Below are 20,947 nucleotides of genomic sequence, written 5' to 3' on the forward strand. Positions count from 1 at the left end.
TTCTCAGTTAAGTAGATAATAGTAGTAGTTAATAATAGTAGTTATAATAATAGTAGTTATTTTTTTAATTAAGTGGTAAAGTAATAGAAATTTCAGGTAGGAGATAACTGAAGCTACCCTTTTGTAAATGACAGTAGCAGAAAAACTCATTTTATTGGTCTGTTAAGACTGAAAATTATTATTTTTAGATGAACAGATATACCATGAAGAGAGTTAGCAAACTAGAGGTATTTATTCTTCAGATATTGTACACCTGCATCTGTATCAGTATGCTTCTAATAAGAAAACTGTTTTTCAGCCTTAGCATTTCTTACAGGAAGATAATTTGATTGGTTTTGTCCGATTCTGTTTGACTAGAAGTTCAAGGGCATGATAACTTTGATTTTTGTTAAGAGAAGATGACTAAAATGGCATGATAACTTTTCAGTACATCAAAAAGAGATTATTTTGCAATTTTCTGTCATTGTAAGGCACTGGCTTTCAGATTACAATCACAGCATCATATCGAAGATACGTGGAAGTCCTAAGTGGAACACACTGTTAATAAGAAAGTCCTTTTATTCATTATTCCAGCCTAAGGAAACCTCATAAAGTCTTTTCCCAAGGTAGTTGCTCCTCTTTACTTGGCTATTTTAGGAAAATTGACAGATGTCATTCACTCAACAGACAATGGTATGTTTTTTTGGCTACTTGAGGCACCTGGTAACTGTACAAAAGACCAATCTCACCATCTCTGTGAAGTGTAGAGTTCAGTGGACCAGTGCTGGACATCACCATGGCCATGTCCTACAAAATTGTTCACAAAACTTGACAGATCTTACTCTACGATTTTGAGCTACTGTTCTATTCAAAAACCTTTCAGACAGTGCAGGACCATACAGAAAAAATCTCTCAGACAAAATTAGCCAGTTCTAAGGCCACAATAAATATCCCCTGGGACAAGGCTTGCAAGAGGAAGCTATCAGACCTACTGAACACTCAGTCTTATCTACTGATACATTTCATGAGATACAAAGGGTGGATCCTAGCAGCCTGGCGATTGCTGCACATAGAGCAGCAGCTGAGGCACTGTAGACAAAGAACAAGAAGCAGTCAGGCAGAGTGGGGCAGAACTGCCAGCCCAACCAGTGCACACTGCAGGCAGCCAAGCCAAGGGTATTGCCAAGAATATTTTCAAGAAAGGACTTGATAAATATTTCTGCTAATAACTTCTAGGTACCATAGAAAGGCATACTGACAGTGCCATGAGAGGATGTCAAGGTACTGAAGCCTGTTTCTTGTTGATCCTTTTTAAACAGAAGTCAGGGCTCACAGAGGACTCTACCTGAGTACCATTTCCATATTGATTCAGCAAGAACCGTGAGAAAGAAACCCATTAATCAATCTTCCAGTGCTCTTTGTTGAGAGAGTTTCTGCCACAAGACCACTGCAGCTTCCCTAGCTGACCCACAAAAGTCTTGTGTTACTCCCCCCGGCATAGGCAAGAGAATTCTCTGTCCAAAAGGGAAGACAAGCTGAGCCTTTGACCTTTTTTCTTGTTAGACTGTGGGATGTTTAAAATAGAAGTGCACTTTAATATACTGCAGCTATAAACAGATCTGCATGACTCAAAATCAGGTCCAGCAACATACCTTACATGAGATAATGATTGAGCTGAAATGCAAAACCAAATTATACTGGAGATGGAAGCAGGGCAAGCTACCAAGGACATGCAGGGACAGAATTGGGAAAATCTAAGCTTGGTTGGAATTGAAACTAGCAAGGAACATGAAGGGTAACAGAAGATGGGTTTGTAGGTGCATCGATAGCATAAATAAGAAATTGGAAAAGGTGAACCACTGCTGGGTCAGGCTGGAGATCTACTAAGGTTAAAGAGAAGGCGGAAGTATTTAGTGCCTTCCTCCTTCCCTCAGTCTTCACTGATAAATTCTGTTTTCAGTTTTTCCAGGTCTCCATTAACATTAAATTTTGTGGAGTTACTACTTACAGTATCAATGGATCCAAACAGGGACTGCTTAGATAAGCTGGACATGCACAGTTTACAGGATGAGACAGGATACCTTTATGACTGCTGAGAGACCTGGCGGATGTCATGGCAAGGCCACTTTTTGTTGCCTTTGAACAGCTGTGATGATCAAGAGGGAAAGGCAGTCAGTAACAAATTATTTTAAATGCTCATGTATTCTCTGTGCCAGATTTCTACATCTTTTATAATCTTTTAAGAAAATTTCCAGAAACTGCACCTCTCTGAGAATCTAAGGCACCTTGGGCTTCTCTGACTTCTCATTTATGGATGAAAATTGGTGCTCCTCTAATCTTGACTATTTCTACACCTTTGAAAATGAAACAGATAATAGCATTTGCCATAAAGACAAAGAAACCAGACTGCTCTTTGAGTGTATTGCTCCAATACAAGAATAGAAATATGTCATGACACAAAGTAAATGTAGCACAGATTGGTAAAAAATTATTTTGGTCTGTGTTCTTCTCTGAGATTTTCTGTGTTCCCATTAAGGATTCAGGCAGCTTGTTTTTCAGTTTTACAGTGCAGAAGTCCCTGGGTTCACACACTGTGTATCTTGTTGCAACAGTGCCCACAGCTGTTCTCTGCCTCTCTACTAAACAGCCAGACTGATCCCTGTGAGCATCTTGGAGCATCCCCATACCATACTTCCTCACTCTCCAAACTAGTCAGATAAATGCAAACTGCTGTAACACACACCATTTATGGCTTAACTTTCTGCAGTATTCACTCATGCTTAACATTGCTTCTGACACCTACCTAATCAGTCTTTTTGCTCAAAAGGATTTACCTTTTGCAAAGGTCTTTTGCAGATAACTGCATGAAAAGATAAACTGCATCACTGAGGAAGTCAGAGCTTTAATACTGTGTTACTCCTCTATCTATTAAGTTTTGTATTTAAATGCCAAAATTCAATTTTAAAGTCAAATAAATGATGCTTTGGGGATTTATTCTTCACAGAATATGAAATTTCTCTCTCCTGTCACTACAGGCTAGAAGTTATGCTTTCCTCTCCTTCTGCTTTACAATGCATCTTATAGACAGAAAACACACAGGAGAGAATGTTGCAAGTCATTCCAACACTCTGTATTTCTGTCTTCCAGTTAATGCATACTGTTAGTTAGAAATGGAGTCCCTGCCTGTGCCTTTTCACGTAGGGTTTTTGACCCCTGCAGATGTAAGAAACAATCATATTTTCCTCAGTATTCCCGAACACGGAAGCAACATTTTCCCACAAAACTTTTTGGTTTAGTAACCACGAGTTTCCTAGCTTTTAGCCAAAGGAGCAAAGAACATTACCCAAAGGACTTACAGACCTGTCCACATGTTTTACTGGCAAAGTAAGGCATTACTGCCAACCTCAGGTTCACGCACCAGTCCCTCAGGTGCCTGAATTACGTATTCTGACAATCAGGAGCCAGACCTGTTGTAAGTTTTTGTGACAGTACTCGTTTCCTCTAACCAAAGATCACTCCCCAAAGCAGGAATTGCTTTTTTAACTGCCTGCATCAGCTATGCTGTAGTACTCGAGGGACAAAGCTGTTCTGCACACAAAATGGAGCTCAGCAGCCAACTGGGATTTTAGCTAAGAAAGAGGGGCTAAACATCTGAATGTCTGCAGCCAGAAACGATAGTGGAAGTCAGGATACCCCTGGGGTGGGAACATTCTCTCTCCTGCAGCACCTCTGGCCCAAGGGCACGTCCACAGCCTGCTGTAAACCTTTTTTAAAGTGCTGTGAAGGGGCACTGCTTGTCTTTATAAAATTGCGTCTGCTGAGAGAATGCATTTTTTCTCCAGCTTTTAATAAACGGATTTTTGTTTTGCTGTCACTTGACAGGGTTATAGATGAAGCTTACGTAGCAAGGTTACTCTCGAAGGCGCCTGCCGCCTAGAAGCGGCCATGCCTTCACCAGCATCCGCATGTGGGTTATCCCCAGGTCCGGGCGGCTCAGACGTTCTCTCTGCCGCGCCAGTTAAAATTCCATTCTCCACTGAACTCAAACGTGAAATGGCGGTGCCGGGGGATACTCTGCACGCGGCCACCACACGGACGGGGAACTAACTAATCCTCCTCTGGGAACCAACAACCTTAGGCGCACGAGTGGCGGGCACGGCACGGGGTGGGGCGGGCCAGGGCAAGCGGACACAGCCGTGCGGCGGGGCCGGGCCGGGTCCCCAGAGGCCCGAGGGAGCCGCTGCAGCGCTCTCCGGCCGCCCCGGACACCTCCGCAGGAGGCAGACGGGACGAGGCAGGGCCAGCAGCCACACCGCAAACAGGGCCCCACACCCCATCCAGGCCGCGGGGCGGCGCCGGGCATGCCGGGAGCCGCATTCCCGCCCGCATTCCCGCGCGGCGCGCCGGGAGCTGTAGTCGCGGCCGTGCCGCTCCGCTCGGGCGCTGGGGGCGGGCTGGAGCGGCTCCATTTTGCGCCCGTCGGCGGGGCTGCCCGCCCGTCCCGCGGCCCCGGCCCGGCGCCAGGCAGGGCGCGGCCCGCCCCGGCGCCTCTCCCTTCCCCACACGTCCCTTCTCTCCTCCCCTCCCGCCACCGGCACCGCCGCCGCCACCGGGGCGGGGCCCGCGCCCGCTGCCCCCTGCGCCGCCCGGCCCCCGCTGCCGGCCGCGGGCTGAGCGCGTCTCCCGGGGGCGCGGCCCCGTCCCTCCGCGGCGGCGGCTCCATGGTGCCCGCCGCCCCCCGCCGCCCCGCAGCAACAGGCAGGACGAGGAGGAAGCGGCCCCCGGGGGTCCGCACCGCCCCGCCGCCGGCCTGAGCGGCGCCGCCGCCGCAGCGGGAGCGACCGAGCGGGCGGGGGGCGCCCGCGGGCCGCCGGCGATGGCGAACCAGCTGGTGATCCTGAACGTCTACGACATGGTGAGCCACCGGCACGGGGCGGCGGGCGGGGGTCTCGGCCCCCTCCCGGCAGGGCGGCGGCGGGGGGTGTCCTGCCCTGCGGGGGCCAGGGCGGCTGGGAAAGTTTGCGTGCCCTTCGCATGCCTGTCCCCGCGGGAGCTGCATCCGTGGGCGGCGGAGCGGGAGAAATAACGAACCCGGGGAGGGAAAGGGGGGAGGGCGAGGGCGGTGATTTGGGAGGTCTGACGATTTATACAGCCCCTCTATGACCTGCGACAGAAGTTTGCCGGGTCGGGTCTTCCAGTGGCAGGTGGATCTGCTCCCTGTTGCGGGGGAAACTTCCCCTGCCGTGAGCGTTCCCGACCTCTGCTGCTGCCCCAAAGCTCAGCAGCGGGGAGGCCCTGCCTTTCTGCTCGCGAAAATCAGAAAAGGGTCCAGTTTTCAGCAGGATGGTAGTTGGGGATAACCTCTGTCTCTGCAAGGATAAGAGCTTTTTAGCACAGTGTCAGTAAGGTGATTCTTTTCTAAACCATAATTTTTGAATAGTTTTATTATGGCTGCGACTTGGTAGAACTAAAAGAATCGCTCCAGCTTGATTTGCAGCCCTATGAGCTCACCTTCTCTCCCTCCTGGATAATCTTTATGTGGCACTTACAGCAACTGTTGTATTGTCTTAGCTTCAGCTGGAAGCTGCTCAAATGCCATGGTAACAAATGAGGTGTAAGTACCTGCATGGAACAGGAGGCTTAGATAAGTAATATGGAGAAAATATTATCTGTTAATGCGTTTCAATCGCTGGAAATTAGAACGAGTGGCACTGGTTCTCTGACCAAGTTTCGAGTCTACTGATAGAGGGACAGTAAGATGGAGAACTAGCTTCAGGTGATAGAGGTTGTGTTACTTAGCTTATTTTGGATAGGTTTTCCTACCACCACCATTTTAAAGTGAACCTTTGCTGTTTTGAAAGGGTGAAGGTATATAGTGTAGTGTCAGTGACTGCTGGAAGTGAGAAAATACAGCTTGTTTTGCTTGGGAATAGTTACATTCAAATGCTAAAATGTTTAATAGCAATCAATAGGGAGCTAACTGGCTTGAAATCAAATACATTTATGATATCATAGGAACTAGCCTGATTTTTGTAATTTTCTTTCACCCTACTACTTACCTTAGAAATCAATATCCTTTTTGGGGGGGATTTTTTTGCCCACTCCTGTGTTTGAGTTCTGTATCGAGTGAATATAGCCTCTTACCTCAACTTTGGTTTCCTTCATTATAGACAGTGAAGGGAGACTGGAGACAGGAACAGTCTGTTCACTATGATTTTCTGAGAGATGGGAGAAAAAAAAGAAGTGGTCTTTGCTCACCTGGTTGAGATCATGTATGATGCCAATATGAGGAAAAGTCACAGTGTGCCTTATTTATACTAGACTGGAGGAGGAAAGGATGCCCTCTCACATGCATATATATGGCTTCTCTGGACTACAGTATGAATATATATACTGGGGAAATCTCTCTTAGCATAAAAATAGATGGTTTTACATATATTAACTATAAATATTTGTACAGAGAAAGAAGTAGGACTTCAGTTTCGTGACTCTTACATAAGAATATTTTTGAAGTCAAGGCTTGACGCACTTCTGACTCACCAAAATGAAGACCCACTGTTCTCACAAGGACTTGCTCAGTTGTGCAAAGTGGGCCCAGTTCACAGGCAGGCTGTGAAACCTTAACAGAGTGGACTGTCTCCTGTGTAAATACCTGCCAGGAAACTAGTGCCATGGCCTCTGAGAAACTCCATTCTCACTATGATGGTAGCACTGGTGGGGTGTGACTTCAGCATGGTGGGTTTTTTTTTCTCTTGTGATAGTCTGCTTTTCCATTCACATTGTGCTTTCTTTTTCCTCCAGAGCTGAATTGCTGTGATCAGTTTTACTCCAACCATCCTAGGAAGGCTGGCAGTTGACATGAGGGAAGTGAGGGGAAAACAGCAACAGGAAGGGTGTGCTCCTAAAAGCTAGTGTCATACTTTTCCTAAGGATATGTTAGGAACTGTTGGTTATCCTGTTGTTATTACTGGGGCTCTGCCTCTGTTGAGAATTCACATAGTCTCTAAAGCCACCATCTGTGGAAGGGACTTACTATCCAAAAGAAGCAGCCAAGCACATTTATTTGTTTGGTTACATGCAGGGGTGCCTTCTTGTGCATTAGTTGGCAGTTGTGCTAATTGTTGGAGCTGTACATCACCACAGATTATACATAGTATGAGATGGGACCACTAAGGAGAATATTTCTGTTTCCTGCTTCAGTCTTGTGTGTTGTTTTGTAGCAATGTCTCCCTTATTTGACCGTTAGAGAGAGTTTTCCTTCAAACTCATGAGAAAAACACAGGTTCACGGATCTCTGGAAGATACCATCAGTGAATGTCCTTTGTCAAACTTCTCTGCTGAACCACATCTCAGTCCGTTTGAAACCAAAGCCTCACTTTCATATTGCATAGCAGTTTTTGCTGCTTGTACAACAGCCTGCTGAAATCAATGGTACTGCTTTATTTGGGGGTACTAGGAGTGGGTGAAAGAAGGGAGGAGTCTTCTGTAATAGCAGTTTTGAAGTTTTGCTTATTCATCAAACCACACCAACTTTGTGTTTGAGACATTAGCAGGTTTGCTCTTTGCTTCTGACATTCCATGTCACTTGGAAGTGGGTTTGGGATATTTTTGTAGTTTAGTTTTGGGATTGGGGTTTTTTGTTTCTCTTGTGGAACAAGAGACCATTGTTATTTGCCTGGTTGACAGAGCCAACGTTACTGTAATAACGAACAGCTTTATTTTAACCTGAATGCAAACTGTGGCTTCATTTCCCAGGCAGCTGCTTAGGTATGCAGAAGAGTACTAAGTGACCTTGCTCCTGTTGGAACTCTTTACACGACTGAGTTGGTTGCTTTTGGAGGATATACCCTTCTAATGTCCTTAGTGCTTTAAAAAGCGAAAATCTTTGATAGAACCAAAGTGAGAGTGGGATGCGTGTGTTGTAGAAGAAAGTAGACTTTCAAGTGCTGGTAACTTTATAGAGGGAGAGAAGCTTAAGGGTGTATTTATGTGGTACAGTTCATGCCTTTGAACATCTTTTATGATCATTAAAAGGGTAGGGTGAAGGCTTTGATATACTGTGTTTTGAGAACTGGAGTACTTTATAGCTTTATTTTAACTAACTGCTGTTTTTAGGGGTCTAGGTTTTTTGTGCCCAAGTAGTATCCTATTTTTTCCCTTGTTAAATAAGGCGATAACAAGCTAAAGTATTAATGTAAATGAAAGCTCTGGAGATAGTTTTGAAGCACTGGGATTAGTGTTCTGGGATTGTAGTGATGTGACTTGATTGTGCACATAGAAAAATGCTTCTCTAATATTTTCCTAATGGTAGATTAAACCTGAAATCCTGTTTTACAAGACTGACATATTGCAAAATGTTGAGGATATGGGATTGCACCATACAACTATGGCAAAATCCATATCAAGACTAAAGGGAATCCAATTTGTGTAATGGAAACAAGGATGTAGCATTTGGGATCAGTTTGGGCATGTTACTGAACCAGTGAGCTACACAGATGTAATTTAATTTACAGTCTTTACTTTGTAAGTTGTATATAATCTTTTCAGCTGTAGCCAAATTCAGCACTCTTTGTTGCATTTGTCCTGCATTTCTTCTTTCAGTGAGATAAGGCATTTTGTTCAATGAGAAAATAGGACTAACCTTCCAATAGCTCATCCAGATTAAGTAATAATTAGATATAATTACTGTTCCTAGGGGGAAAGTAATTCTGCCTCATTGAAATTCTTTTATCTTCAATTAACCTACTCTGTTCTTACTGGAAATATGAAGCAAAGTGCCAGCTTGCTTCAGGCACTTTTTCCAAAGCTGCTAACTTTTGTTTTATTTGCCACCAGTGCTCACCTTGTGTAGTGTAGCGAGCTCCATGTATGTAGGTGGCACCAGTGAGGAGGAGCCCATACTTGGATAGGCACAGGCCATGCTGAATACCTTTGCTTTCCATCCCGCTCATCCACTTTTGTGCAGATCAATGACAAGGCTTGGTGACTCACTTTTCTGTCCTCTCCCTGTACTTTGTGTTTGGTTTCGTGGGGTTGTGGGTGGGGAGGACGGTGAATAATTTTTTTCCTCATATTTTTCTGTCTAATAACCAACCAGGCTTTATTCTATCCCACTGCTTGTGGGATATCTTGTGTAAGTTTTGTTCTATTTTCAGAGAGCAGCCATAACCTTGCTTGGCATTAACAGATCCAATGGGTACATGATATGTAGGTTGTTTGGAATGCAGCAGCCAAGATCTGAGTTTTCTGGCCACAAGTGCCCAGGAGAGGGAAAGACTAGACCACCAGAGACCCTGTCTAGCTCAGTTCCAGATTAGGTTCATTTGGATACACCTTCCCATTAGGCAAATGTACTTTTTCCAGTGCTGACAAACTGTACATTGACTGTGCCTACAGTTTTGACTATAAATATAAACGTGAAAGTATTTTGAAATGGTGAGCTGGTAAACTGGGGAGTAGGAATGGCTTCAGAACTGGAACAGGTTTACGTTGCAGTAGCTCCCCTGTTTTCCTGGGGGCTTTGATTTCACCTCATGAGCAGAATCCATTTTTTTACGCTCACAAGCCCACTAAGATGAGTAGTCTTCGCATCCTTCTCCTTTCTTGCCCTCTTGTTTTGTCCCTGTTCTGTGTCTTTCTATACAGAGTAAATTAAGCAGTGTATTTCTGGATGTAGTTTGTTCATACAGACTTGCTCTCTGCTCTGTTCTGAGGGGTGGAAGGAAAGAACTACTAAACCCTTTAAATAGACTAAGGTGATGATTTAGTGTAGTCATCCATACCCCACTAGCTAACACAGCACTAGACTGACAAACCCAGAAATTAAAGCAAAGGGTAAAGTTCAGTCCTAAGCAGAATTTATCCACGGATCACAAGTGAGCTTTAAATAAATATAAGGCACAAAATCTGCCTTCTCTTTATTCATATTGACAAAATTTCCCACAGGTGGCTTGTCTGTTTGTAACTATTGGCATGATGTGCTCTTTTAGCCATTTAACTTGTTTTCATTTTTATTAATAGCTTGTCAACCTGAGGTTTAGTGTATCATTTTTATTGGGAGACAAAAAGCTTACATGCCACAATGTTTGCGATGGCACTGTAAATTACACACTGACTCCAGCTTGCACATCTTCAACACCTGCAACCTTTTACGTTCTTATCATTGCTGTGCTGCTTAGTGACTTCGCATCAGAAAACACTGATTATGTCCACAGGTTGTGTGAAGAACATGACTTCTTTTTTTTCTGCCTGCTTGCTAAATCAGTAGTAATTTACTGGGGGTACTACCTCAGCCTTTATCCTGCCCACCAGTTGACTTTTTGAAGTCTGCTTTGCAAAAGTTCACATGGATGCTCTGGGAGGAAAAAAATCCTGTTATTGGAGTAATTAACAAAATAATGTTTTCCTTGTATTTTCTTGAGGTTTTTCTTCCTAGCCAGTTTCAGTTTTGAAGATGTAACTGAGGCTTGGTTGTTTTTTTTTTTTTTTTTTTAGGACTTTGTTTCACGTTCCTTCTCAAATTGTGTGTCACTTGAATTTTTTAATGCTTGGAGACTGATATTTTGAGGGTAGTGGTGTAGACAGTGACAGTACTTTGAGGTTTTCCTTTTCCAGAGCTCTGTGCATATTTGAGGTCTTGAAGGTAATAGTTAGCTTCTGATGGATGCTGCTGCTGCCACTTTCATAAAAGAAAAGAGAAAGCACTGAGGGAAATTTCCTTTCTTTACTATTTTTTCCCTTTTCTAAAAAATTTCCACTTCGGATTCCTTTTTAAATGCATCTGTTTTCTGTTGGCTACAATACAAGTGATATATTGGAAACAAGTGTCAGACCTGTGCAAGGGACTTAAACCTGATGTTTGGGGACCCATGCATCAGCAGCAAGAGAGAGCTTTGTCTCTTGTAGGGTGACCTCTAGTTGAGTATTCAAAGACATAATAAGGTAATTTCAGTCCATCTCTGAGTATGTCTTGTGTTTATCTGTTCATAGGCAGGTGTGGTCATTGCTAGTAATGACAGTCGGTGTGTGTATCTCACGGTCCTACATTCTGATGTACTTTAAAGAAAAATGTGCTCCTTAAAATTACAGCAGTTGATTCTAGAATGTATTCCACTGCTTGGCAAACTTTACAACCTACAGCTTGTTGACAAATTTCTCCCAGGTGCAAACTCCTTGATTGACAAGCTTTGACAGCACTAAAACACGGGAATAGCACCTAATGGAATTAATTCACTGTGTACAGTTGGGGAATTTTAATGACATTCTGTTGCCGTAAAATGGGTTGTGCAGTTTCCACTTTGTGATAGGGTTTAATGCTTTTGATGTGGGGGACAGTCTGCTATGAGAAGATAAATCTGTACTGCAAACTAACTAGAGTTTTGGGGTTTTTTTCCCCTTCTTTCCTTTTAGTATTGGATGAATGAATATACTTCGTCCCTTGGAATTGGAGTGTTTCATTCAGGTATAGAGGTGTATGGCCGAGGTATGTACAAGAAAAGCATAACTTACTTTTCGTTTCAGTAATGCTGTTATTTAAAAAGCATTTTTCAGGTAGTGAGGAGAGTCTAGCTCCCGAAACCTGTTCATCTCTTTTCTCATCTTTTCTGCCTCTGGAAAAAAACCTTGGACATGAATAATCTGGTAGCTGTCATGGATTCTTTTGTATAAAGCTATGCAACTATGAAAAAGTGTACAATTTATTCAGCTAGGCATATTTTAGGTTTGGAAATACTTAAAAAAACCCTACATTTAAAAAATGTGTGCTTTGTGTAAGCATGGTTGAATCCTTTCCTCAGTATTCTGTCAGCACTTAGTGCAAGGAGTTAATTTTTAACTACAGGAGCAATAATCTGTTGCAGAGGCACCTAAAAGTGCACGATGGCTCAGGAAAAAGTCTATTCCTTATTGGTAGGTTGGTTTTTTTTAGAGACAATTTCTTGTATAGGCATCCTATACATGCTGTTCATAAAAGATACCCTTGTGGTAAATAACAACAATGCTTTTCAATTTTGCTAAATGGGTTGTGCTTAGGTGCTGCGGCCTCCTGATCTGTTCAGGCCACTTGGAACCTGCATTGCAGCCAGGAGGTATTTCTGAGCACGCCACAGCACGGGCTCAGGTCTGAGGTGTTTCTGCCCACAAGTGTAATGACACAATGAGGTGATAGTCTTGCTGAAAGTAGTCCAGTTAAAGAAGGAAAATCTGCTGCAGCATTTTGGTTGGTTTTTTTTTTTTTTTAATGTGTTGGGAGGTGAGAGGAAGGAGCAAAAGGCAGGGCATGCACTCCCAAGACCAGACTGTCCCAAGTTATCTTAAACTATGTTTCGGTTGGTATAATGGTCACATTGTATCTGGTTTTGCAAATGTTACCACAGCAACAAATTGGCAAAATGCAACGCTTTGTGTTAAAACTTTTTTTAAAATTTGTTTTAATCTGACCCAGGAAGACCTGACTCTTAATAGTGCTGTGCCTGAAGCCCAGTTTTTGAGCTGTGCCAAATACATGTGCCTCCCTTCCTGCTGGGATTATAGAAGCTTTCTCATATAGCAGGTCATGCCCCTGCTAGAACAATGACTTGAATTTTTTGAAGCACATCAAACTTTTTATTTATTAACCTGTTGTAAAAAAGATTAACCACAAAACTGAGTGCTAGACTTGCATGATGTGTTAAGAGTTTTGAGGAAAGGAAGTGTGAAGTCATGCTTAAAGCTTTTTATTACACTCTGGGTGCGGCGTGCTGTTATCTTACAGACACAGACAGAAGCTACAGCACATCATGATATTTTCATGTAGTGTGAGTGCTTAAGCCAGCAGATGCTTTGTGCAGACCTGAGATGCGTGCACTGGTTTGTTTTCTTGTTATAGTAAAGAACTCGTGACAGTTGTCTTGCAAATCAAGACATTTAAAAAACCTATTAGGCCACTGCTCGCTGCCACACTGAGGGCTGTAGTGTACACTGAATAGAAGTGCCATCAGGCCTCTGAGGATGCAGTACTTTGAATCCCCAATTTAGACATATGTAAGTGGAATTTTAAAGACCAGTATGTTTAAAGAACATTGGCAAGATGTACAATTTAACTTGTAAATGCTCACTTATACAATGAAAACAGTATGTACTTACTGCAAAGTTATTCAAGTTAAACCTGTACACTGATGTAGGAAATTTCCTGTCAGTTTTTACTTATGCTGAGTAGTAACTGATAAAATTATTAATTTCCAGCTCATTTCATTTGCTCCCCATGTAAATAACATGTCTGGTTGCTAGCTTTAGATCCTTGTGAAGTCATCTTCCAGTCAGTGAGCTCTGCTGTTTTTTACTGTCATCAGATGCTGTTTCTGTTAAATCTGAGCTTTCTCTTTCAGAATTTGCCTATGGTGGTCATCCGTACCCTTTTTCTGGAATATTTGAGATTTCACCAGGAAATGCTTCTGAGCTAGGAGAAACATTTAAATTTAAGTAAGAAAGATTACCTATTTTCTTGCTCTTTGAGAAAGTATATGAAAGAGACAATTTGTTGCATTTATTTTTGAGGGTAGATGTATTGAATTGTACAGGATTTCTGACTTGCTGAGAAATTCATGTGTTTGCATAGAAATGAAAGATGGACAGAGGTGACAGAGAGACAATGAAGTGTCTACAGCAAGGAACATTTTTTTAGCATATCATTAAATTCCTTAAGTGCATACAAATTTTGTGGACTTGTGGCTAACTTTTATGACTCACACAGTGTAAGCAATGCAGTAACTTTTTCAAGGTGGATAATTGGCAAGGAAATATAATCTCTCGTGAGAAAGGTGAAAGTGGTGCCATAAAATGGAATAGAAAGAATCTTTGTTATTCTTGGAGAACAGAAAGATCTTGCTACCCACAGTGGGGTGAATTTTGAGCAATGTATGAACAGTAGTCCGCCTATATCATGGCAGCCTGATCATCTACTCTCTTTTTCTCTTCTAGAGAAGCTGTGGTTCTAGGCAGTACTGACTTTATGGAAGATGATATAGAAAAAATAGTAGAAGAGCTTGGAAAGGAATTCAAAGGAAATGCTTATCACCTAATGCACAAAAACTGCAATCACTTTTCTTCAGCTTTATCTGAGGTAAACAAACACAAAGGTCTATAGAAAGGTGCTTCACAGGTGGCTACAGAACATCATCTCCTTCTGGTCCTTTGGAATGTTTGGTTTAATTTTCAGCTTCCTATCTCCAATACCTTGGGCAAATGTCACTATTTTTCAGGTTGTATTTGTGCTTATGTCCCAAGCACCAGATTTTGCTGCTAAATATTGTTGTCATACGTAGCTTGTGTTAGAGCAGAGGTGCGTTTCTAAAGAGATACCTAGTAAATAACGTATTAACAAGATTTCAAAATAATTTCAATTGTTTCAGGGACTGCTCCTGAAGATAGAACTACATGTTATTTTTGTCAGATTACTTGTATTTCCCCACAGAACCATCACACTGAAAATAATTTTCAAGGTTATGACCTACTGTAAAGAATAGCAAAGGCACTGAAGTTACGCAGACAATGTTAATCTTCTGCTTGAGAGGCTTTTGTCAAGTTATTGCTCTGCCAGCACCTGTGTCTTGGTCATGTAGATACTTGAGTGGTCATGCAAAGCATCTGACTGAGGAGTCGAAGGGGCTTTTTCCCCTCACTTTGTTGTAACATGATCAGTTTGCTAATATGATTGAATGCCTGATCATTCACATGTGTATCCACACAAGGGAAAGGGTCAGGAACAAGTAATCCAGGACAATGAGGGGAATGGAAATTTTTATTGATAGTTGACAATCTGTGCTTGCCAGAATTTATTCTTACGTTTCATTGAAACACCCCAAAACAAGAATGGCTATTTTTCCTATGTGAACTTTAATAGATTTTAATTGGGTTTTTTTCCAAAATAGTTAATGCATACTTACTGTGTAGCCTGTGTTTTATGTAGACTGATCTTGGTACTGGTAGTGGAAAGTGGAAAATTTTATTGAGGTGATGATTCATGTGCAATGCTGGTACAAGTAAGTAGGGTGAGACACTGACAAAGCTGCAGTTGGTGTGAAATCTGGCCTATATGGCCAGAGTTTTGCCATATTCTTCAGCTGCATGGTCATACTGTTTCTGTTTTAGGTCTTGTCCTATTTAGTGTTCAAATTGGCTATAGAAGTGGGTATAATTACAAGTTAAATGCTGCTCAGTTACAGCAGGGTAATGCTCACATTCTCCAAATTTGCACTGTAATACCAGAAGTGAATATGGAGGTAATGAAGTAAAGTAGCTCACTCCTTGAATAGTGGCAACAAAATTACTTAATGACTGATGTGCAGTAGAAATAAGTACTTATTGCAACTTTATGCATTTTTGAGGAGTTGAACCCAGCTGTGCATTGTTTAGCTCCTCCTGTCCCAATGAACTGGAGTGTGTGCTTGGCCTCTGTGTTGTAGGGTAGTGACGTCTTGTGGAAGTGGTCAGAGGCCACCACAGTAAAGAGCCTCAGCAGTGTGTGTAACTCCATACAACTCTGGTGTTGACACTGTCTTTCTGGGCACTTGATTTCAGGGTGCTTTTTTTGTACCAGTGAGGTTTCTCCTGCAATTTCTGTTTCTGAGGAGTTAGCACTGAACAGAAACCATAGCTTAACTAATTTCTGTGCCTTTTATAGAAGTTATTCAAGGAGAGTGAGGTGGTTAGGCTTTTCAGGACTTCTAAGAAAATCACAGATCTGTGTGTCCAGCTTTCAGAATGGAATATAGGTCTCCTTGTGGGACTTGGAGTGCTGCCTTTACTGATGGAGAAAGTTGTCATAGTGCAGCTAACTTGGATGCTTCTTGACTGGCTTTTGTGATATGTAAACTGCAAGGCTGCTGCAGCTTTTGCTTTTTATTTACAGTACTGCGATTTTGTTACTGCTGAATCCAGAAAACAAATTAACTCTTTCTTTTTCCTTCCCCCATAGATTCTCTGTGGAAAAGAGATTCCACGATGGGTGAATCGCCTTGCCTACTTCAGCTCTTGTATACCCTTCCTCCAGAGCTGCCTGCCAAAGGAGTGGCTAACTCCTGCAGCCCTCCAGTCTAGTGTTAGCCAGGAGCTACACGATGAGCTGGAGGAAGCTGAGGATGCAGCAGCATCAGCTTCCTTGGCAAGCTCAGCATCTGGGTCTAGAACTGGACGCCACACCAAATTATAAGTCCTCCTCCAAAGTAGCAAATGGTTTGAAATACTTCAGTTTGATCTCTTCAGCAATTGACTTCCTGACAGAACATGAGAGCCAACTCTAGAACATTGGTTTTATATGCAAAAAAAAAAAGCTCTCATCAACCCCTGTTTCAGCTCAGGATTATTTACATAGTGAAAGGAACTGCTGGGAGAAAAGGGAAGGATTTTGTGTGAAGCCACCCTTTTCATTTTCACCTGTTTGGTAGACCTGAGTTAACATCTTGCATAAAGCAGAACTTAAATTATTTGTTTACAGTATTGTGTACTGCTGTTTACAAGTCCTGTAAGGACTCCTGCCACCATGGAAGAAGAAAGAATTTGAGTTTGATTTAACTGTTGGTATAAATGAAAAGCAGTGGTGTGATGCCCTGGATGAACTTTCCCCTTTGTTTTCAAGATTTAAGGCAGGAGAATGTTAAATTGAGAAATGCCAGAAACTGCTGAATACTATATATGTGAACAGGGTACTGTGCACTTAAAGTGGCTGATGTAAACAGGTAGATTCCAGGATGTAGGGAGACTGGTTTGGTCTGAAATCTGTTCCTAGAAGTATGACCTCTACATTAATGAAACTGTGGATTTTTGCACATATGAAGGGAAATTTCTATCTCATTGCAATGCACATCAATCCTTTTTTTTTTTTTTTTTTTTTTTTTTTTGTAATTCAGCCATGTAGTTTTCATCCTGTCTTCTGTCTTTACTTGCAGTTTACTTCAGGATTTAAGCACATGAATATCATCTGCTAGAAGCATCAACAAATGTTTCACTTCTTTGCTTTACTTGATTTCAAACTTGTGTATATAAGTTAGTACTTGTATTCCTTTTTGTTTGTTTCATATAGTTTGGAATTGTGTAAAACAAGCCATTTATGGTTGGGGAATGGCCTTTGCTTCCTGCTGCTGATTTTGCTTCTTTTGAGTTTGTAAACATTCGCGTCCTTCTTTTTTTGAGCTAAAAATTACTGCCCAGTTGTGCATATCTGCACAAATGATAGAGAAATCCTAATTTATTTTCCCACAGTCTCTGTCTGTGGCATTAACTTTCTTATCAGATGTAATGAAGAAAAACCTGAAAATTGCTTATGCACCTGCGTGTTTACACAGCAGAACCCACTAATCTGCACACATAATTGTATCTGAAGGTAAGAGATATTATTTTCTAAAACACAGAAATATGTTTGCTGGTAGATTATAATTAGAGCTAAATTATAATTAGTGATCAGAATATATAATGGAATGCCTTATTCTTGTTCACTTACCAAGAGAATTAATTGTTCTTCCAATCATTAGTGTAAATTAGTGAGGTTCTATTGTGCACATAAGGCTACAGTAGCACAAACATGAGGGAGGTGAGCTTGAGTATTTTGTAAGACTTGCTGCCTTAAACTAACAAAAAACATACCATCCCTAAACCAATCAGCTCACAAAGAAGTGTGCATTACTAGAAATACAAATGATTCTTACAAGTTTTATTTACAGTCTTTTGCTGGGTTTAGTTTATCCGTTGAATGAAATACTGACTCTGCAGTTTCTGCTGTTTAAAAGCAAAAGAAAGTCTTCTTGGGAGGCAAAATGCTTCATGTTATGAATGCTCCTGGCCATGGGTAGTGATGCCATTGAACCCTATGGGAAGGTGCAGTAGCTGTATCATAGTAAGAATTCTTATGGTTCCCAGCTCTGACTTGTGTTAGAAACAAGTGAAAGTTTTTCTGCTGCCACCTGGGTTGAATCCTTCATCAGACAGACTTTAGGTTTTCACTTATCTTCTGTGATGCAGTGTAGTAGAGAGAGAGATATGCTTAGTTCTGGGGGGGAATCAAGTGAGACTCTTTCTGGAAAGAGCAAGATAATAGTAAAAGTCTCCATAACTGTATTTTGGTACGTGTTTTAATAATCTCTTCTACCAAGTGGGAAATGCTTAAGACTGGTGAGTCTGCCACTACATTCTCTGTTTGACCTCCAGAAGCTGGATATACTGACCCTCCCTGTTGAGTGCTTTTCACTCTGAATTTGAATTTTTCTTTCCTTTTTTTTTCCCTGTAGTGAAAATGAATATGGTGGTCTCCAGTCAACTCTCAAGCATTACAGAACTGAATCTCGCACTACTCACAGCTCAGACAACAGGCTGCAGACAGGTTATTTTGTCTCTGCTGTGCAGCTGTGGTAGTAATGTGACTAAGTCTCTTGGCCGAGGCAGGTCCTTTATTTCAGCTCAGGGTTGAGGCCACTGATCTAGCAACGTACTGTAGCTTTTCCTAGGCTTTAGGAAAAATAAATAGAATGAATTTTCATTGCTACCTTTTATGTACCAAAATCAGCTTTTTAGGCTTCTGATACATCCAGAGCACTAGGTCACAAATCTCTACACCTTCATTAACACACACAATTACAGCATGTACAATGCAAGAACGTGACAGATCACAGCACAGTTTTTATTTAGAAGTAAAACTATTTTTTATAAAGCAGACTGGAAAGTTTGTAACAAAACCATTCATTTTATTGGTAGCTGTACAGGCGAAAATACTGTCTTATGCTCCATAAAGACTTTTGTTTGTTTGTTTGAAAACCATCAGTTTGTAAATCCTGTGAGGAAACTGACACCTGAACCCTGAAGGTTGTTGAGTATCGTATCAAAGCGAGCAGTACTGTAACTTCAATTGTGTGCTGTCAGCTCAGCCTCTGCTGGATGCCTGCAAGAAGTCACCCTGCCAGTGGTTACTCCGATTTGTTAGCAATAGAGCAAGTTACCTTTCACCAGCATTACTGCCAAGCAGGGATTACTTTAGTCTACTAACGACCACACTGTGCTAGGACTAGAACACTTCAAAATGCTGTGAGAAAGCTGGACACCTGTGGAATCTTTTCCATCAAAACGGGTAGAAAAATATCACCACTTCAGGGTTCTGTCTGTTTACTTTCTCATTCTTGTTTAGTTTTCTGTGAGATAGTACTTTTGATATGTATTATATTGTTTAACTCAGTCATTTTATTTAAATGCCATTTTCTGTTCAGCAAGCCAAAAAAATCCAATGTACTGTCAGTGTGCACCAGTAACTTCAGAGTGGCTTGGTAAAAAAAGAAAACAAAACATAGTTGCATTACTTCTAAAATTTGCAATGCAATTCTGATCACTATTGATAGATGATAATTTTCACTGTTGGAAGTTGGTTACAAGCTGAATATTCACTGATGCATTTTTTGTAAACTTGTATTCAAGTTTACTGTACTACATAGTATTTGTATAAAATTCAAAGAATTTTGACTTTTGTTACCTGTACATGGCAACAAGTTGTCTAGCATCTTAAACTTAAATCCATCAGTTTATTAAAAATACTTTTATAAAAAAAAAGTTGGCTCTGTGTGTTATTCCCTTTGTACCTACAGCTTGTTTCGGCAGTGCCACCCAAGCTGATGTTTGGTTTTGAACGATGGTTTTGAAGGACAGTGAGACTATCCAAGGGTTCCCTGTAGTTAAGCTTTAGGCTGTTAGGCTGACATGAGCATCAGGTGCTGTGGTTTGGTTTTCCTGAGGCATTAGTGAGAGCCACAAAGTTCCTAACAGACTACATTCAAAATGTGTTTAGATTTCGTGTACCACTACATCTGTTGGAGTGTCCAAACATTCTGGTGTGCTTGATGCTTTGCAGATATCTTGTGCCATATCCTACAGATTTGCTCGAGAGCCTGGCTCTGTGGTCTGGATGTGCAGCAGAGGAGCAGCCACGAGGTGTGTGGGGTCTGTAGTGTCCACCTTCTGCCAGTTCCTTGGAGCAGAGCAGAAGTGCCCAGAGCACAGAGCAGTACCAGTGGCAACGCCAGCCTCAGGCGCCGCTGGCTGTGCTGTGCCCGCCCTCGTGGCAGCAGTGCCGCTGTGGCACGGCCCAGCACTGATTCAGGGCCGAGATGCTCCCCTGGCTGTGGAACCAAAGAGCTGCCAAGCTATTGCCCGGACAGGGCAGCTCAGGAGTTGGGATGCAGCCTGCCCCCCTGTCTGGTTCTGTGGGGTGGTGGCACCTCTCCTTAAAGATGTGGTGGTTCTGGGCTGCAGAGCTGGCGGCTCCTTGCAGTGACTCTGGCAGTGGGGTGCCATGGGGCAGCTGCATGGTGAGCCAGCTGGCCCAGCCTCTTCCCCAAATATCCTAAGTGCCAGAACAGAGTTGGCAGCAGCCCTTGAGGACACGCTTTGCCAGCACCGAAAGGTGTTGGTGCTGGAATTTGCAAAGGGCAGATGAGTGCATGTGTCTTAACAGCAGAGAGACTTCTCTGCACATTGAGGGCACTGATAAATGGGAGTGCTGTCCTCTGTCTGTCCAAGTTGGTGCTGCCCCCACCTGTCTCTCCACAGCTGGGGCAGGGATGTGTTTTGCCATGTTGTACATTTTGAGTATGGCATCTCCATGTGCACTGCTAATGAACAGTGGCTAGGAGAGGCTGTTGGAGAAGTTGCCCAGACACAGATGTGTTCCCTTTTCTGACTGCTAGTGGACCCTAATCACCAGCAAACCTGCAAGAGAGTTTGAGCAACTTGTAACCTATTGAAAGGAAACTTGGGAACAGTTCATCAGTTAAAACTAATCTGAGTTCAAGATGAACTCTGGCATCCAATGGCCAAGAGTGCTTATCAGCTTCTAGGAGGGTGATCAATACACAAAACCACCTACTGCATTGGTGGCTAGTGGGTGAGGGGCTGCATTTAACTGAGCTGCTTTTGAAGAAAAAATAAATGTTTCAAATGAAATTTTATTTTCTAAAAG

At 42.3% G+C, this 20,947-nt stretch overlaps 1 protein-coding gene across 2 annotated transcripts; it reads left to right on the top strand.

The window, feature by feature from the left end:
- Positions 1 to 4,472: 4,472 nt before the first annotated feature.
- Positions 4,473 to 19,542, top strand: DESI2 (desumoylating isopeptidase 2). Of its 2 annotated transcripts, XR_014227378.1 has the most exons (6): positions 4,473 to 4,894; positions 11,389 to 11,461; positions 13,344 to 13,437; positions 13,936 to 14,077; positions 15,932 to 17,335; positions 18,237 to 19,542. XR_014227378.1 is itself a non-coding variant. In XM_082303384.1 (5 exons), exons 1-5 carry the CDS (start codon positions 4,856 to 4,858, stop codon positions 16,163 to 16,165), a joined length of 582 nt encoding a protein of 193 aa, XP_082159510.1. In that variant the 5' UTR covers positions 4,473 to 4,855; the 3' UTR covers positions 16,166 to 19,542. The 2 variants fall into 2 exon arrangements, 1 of the variants encoding a protein (XP_082159510.1); XM_082303384.1 differs by having other exon boundaries at positions 15,932 to 19,542.
- Positions 19,543 to 20,947: the final 1,405 nt, after the last annotated feature.

Source organism: Coloeus monedula (genome assembly GCF_965178545.1).
Source record: "Coloeus monedula genome assembly, chromosome: 2".
Lineage (NCBI taxonomy): Eukaryota > Metazoa > Chordata > Aves > Passeriformes > Corvidae > Coloeus > Coloeus monedula.